Consider the following 3,383-nt stretch of genomic DNA (forward strand, 5'->3'; position numbering starts at 1 on the left):
ATGGCTTCAAGATTGTGGAGGCTCACTACTCGATGACGGGCGTGGCGGTCCTCCGCATCATGTTTTTGCTGCAAGGCTGCAGGGAGTCCATTCTCGTCGTTGTTCGCCAGGTGACGCCGCAGCCGCAGGTCGAGCTTGACCACCACGGTGGCGAACTGCAAAAGGCATTTGGATCCTTCCACTGCAGGTGGCAACATCCTCAACTCCCCGTCTTTTTTTCATTTTTGTTAGTTTGATTATCTGCAAATTGATGTTCCATGACCCAGTAGAGGCAGATCCGAATTTTGTGTTTAGATTTCTCACCCCCAATTGCATCCCATGACCCAGTAGACTAGTACAGATGACATGCCATGACCAAGTGCACTAATCTCAACCGTTCAATATCTTAACTTTGTATAGATGAATCTTAACCGTTAGTTTTCTATTGTTTTAAGTATATGATAGATAGATAGATTGGGTTAAAATGATGCTTGTTTTTGGCATTGACATTGGCTGTCGAGCAGGAAATCACTGCTGCTATGACTAACCAAATCATACCCATTTGCCTGCACCTTTTGTCTCTGTTCCTAGCAAAGCCTCCCACTAAACTTGGTCAAAAATTTATGGTATTTGTAATGCAACATGGAACATTAGATTGCTCTGTTTCTCTTTTCAGCACAGCAAGTCGATACCATCTGTGGCCTAACATTTTAAACTTTTCTCTCTCAGTTATTGGGTTCTTTGTACGCTTTGAAGATGATAGTGTCGATTCAGCAAAAGTGGTCAAACAGTGGAATATCAAAATCATATCTGTGAGTGGGAGGAATTTTTCATATATTTTCTTGGTTATTGTAATCAAATTCTATTTTGCTCCCACTTACAGCTGCTTTATTAATTGTGTTATTAACCTATGGTGCAGATAAGCAAGAATAAAAGGCATCAAGACAGACCGGCTGCTCTGGAGGTGTGGGATCGGCTGGATGAATTTGTGCGGGCCGTACGTGTCTCTCTGGCTTAATGACGCGGTGCTGCTGCTGCTACAAGGCGCTACCAAAATTTTAAATTAAGAATTTGTTGGTGGTGATTCATTTTAATTTTATTGGCACGTTGCATCTTTCAACAAGCTAATGTTTGGTATGACAAAACTACAGGGAACGGCACATCCTCATATTACAAAGACAGAATCTATAAGGTTTTACTCTTTTGTCCATTCTGATTATGTTTTCTTGAAGCAAGACTTAATTACTCCATGGTCCATACAGTGATAGTTCATACACAGCCTAACAGTATTTCCTTGACATTTTGTTTTCTTTCATTTTCAACTCCCAGTTGTTTATACAGAATTATAGATATAATAGTAGAAGTCGTCAGTGACAACTTCCTGCTGCACCTGCTTCTTACCACGGGCACATGCATGCAAAGGTTCTGTCAAAAGCCATCTACGCGTGTGTTTTTCCACTCCATATCACCGAAAAGCAACGGTATCTTTCTGGTGCCACCACCAACAGGTATTGTTAGTTCTGTTGCCTCCAATCTTAGTAGTAGTCGTCTCTCTGCATCTCAGTCAAATTGTACACTTTCAACTTTCTCAAGCATTCGGCCAAAGTGGAGATCAATATATCAACTAGCATAATTGCTTGCTTTCATACAGCAAGGTATGAACATAGCTATGCATTTTGCTGGTATCCTTGGAAATTTCTTATCTATCTTTCCTAAGGTGTTGATTAGATTTATTTTTTTGTCTGAAAAATCATAAAGGAAAGAAACAAATAAATCTCTACAAGTTGTTGTCGCTCATACTTGTGAACTATTTTTAGGAGTAGTATAAAAATATCATTTGTTATCACTAATGGGATAAGTAGAATTTGGTTATCTAATAGGAGTTATATTTATTTTTATTTATCTTTCCTAAGGTGTTGATTTGATTAAAAATCTGATTCATCATAAAGGAAAGACTCTGGGTTGTTATCGCTCATTTTGTGAACTATTTTAGCGGTAGTCTAAAAATACCATCTGTGGTCACTAATGAGATCAAGGGAATTTGGTTATCTAATAGTTGTATTTATTTTATTCCAAACTCGCACGCTAGAATTAGTAGCTTCATTTGTTTCCGTTTGTGCACCTGCCAGCAATAATATTTTTTAAGCAATATTAAAGAGCTGGTCCATTGCTGAAAACTAATTTCATTTTCTAACCGTGTATGCAATTTTGCACTATTTATTTAATGAAAACTTCAATCCTGTCTTGCATCAATCTTCATCTTGCAAAATTAAATCACCTCTCCAATATCTGCCTCTAACAAATACTCATGTTTATCAAATCATCTTTAGTATTCATGTATATGAGAACCATCTTCAGTGCTATATGGCAATATGACTAATCTTCAAAGTACATATACTGCAAATCCCGTCTTTTTTAGTGCGTGTACTTAACTGCAATGCCAATTTGTTGTGAACATCCCAAAATAGACAGTGTTACATTAGTAAAGAAAAACAACTTTCTTATGGTTACTGGAACCAATCTGTTTAATATTTAGAAGCTCACGCAACATGTCCCACAGCAACGCGCGGGGTATCCGTCTGGTATATACATGGATGTGCGTACATGGCCAGGACTTATGTACGTGTCCGACCTGCCCTCTTTTACTTTTTCTTAGCATGAGGTCTGGACAACTGCTTATGTGTGTACGTGATCATGACTCTTTTTGACGGGCTATTTCTAATTCTTTCTATTTTTAAGGGAATATTTCTAATTCTTTCTATGTCCCATTTTGTAGATTTGCTTCAGATCACGGAAGCTTGGGTTGATGGAGTGCTTGTCTTTAGTTTTTGTTTTGACTTTGTGAAACTTGCTACCTATGATGAAACTGTGTAATATTGATGAAACTATGTATATGTATGGATGAAACTTGCTACTATTGGTAAACTATTGGTAACATGTGTTGTATATGTGTTCGATATATATGTGTTCATGACTATTGGTAATATGTGTTGAATATGCTATATTGGTCATATAAATATATTTGTGTTTGATTTTCTGTGAAAATGAATTGATATAAGAAAAAATATATTAAATGGGGCAATATATGCACTTTGCCATCAGCTGACAGATGGCAAAGAGGCCAATTTGGGCTGGCCTATTTGGGCCCTTTGCCATCTGCCAACAGATGGCAAAGAGCTTTGCCATCTGCTGGCAGACGGCAAAGCATGCAGCCTTTGCCATCTGCTGGCAGACGGCAAAGTATGCCGTTAGCCTTCTAACGGGGCTAACCCCGTTAAGAGGTTTTGCCATCTGCCAGCAGGTGGCAAAGCCACAGGCTCTTTGCCATCAGCCAGCAGATGGCAAAGAAGCCTTTACCGGCAGGGTTTCAGACGAACTGTTTGCCATCTGCTGGCAGATGGCAA

At 38.8% G+C, this 3,383-nt stretch overlaps 1 protein-coding gene across 1 annotated transcript; it reads left to right on the forward strand.

Annotated features, from left to right (window-relative positions):
- Positions 1–708: 708 nt before the first annotated feature.
- On the forward strand, positions 709–2,938 carry LOC123157053 (protein CDC73 homolog; the record flags this gene model as incomplete). The annotated part of the gene is given in 2 exon segments (XM_044575288.1): positions 709–791; positions 899–2,938. Coding segments are annotated over 2 exon segments (182 nt in total), but the record flags the coding sequence as incomplete, so codon positions are not given.
- Between the last annotated feature and the right edge of the window lie 445 nt (positions 2,939–3,383).

This window comes from Triticum aestivum, chromosome 7B (genome assembly GCF_018294505.1).
Source record: "Triticum aestivum cultivar Chinese Spring chromosome 7B, IWGSC CS RefSeq v2.1, whole genome shotgun sequence".
Taxonomy (NCBI): domain Eukaryota; kingdom Viridiplantae; phylum Streptophyta; class Magnoliopsida; order Poales; family Poaceae; genus Triticum; species Triticum aestivum.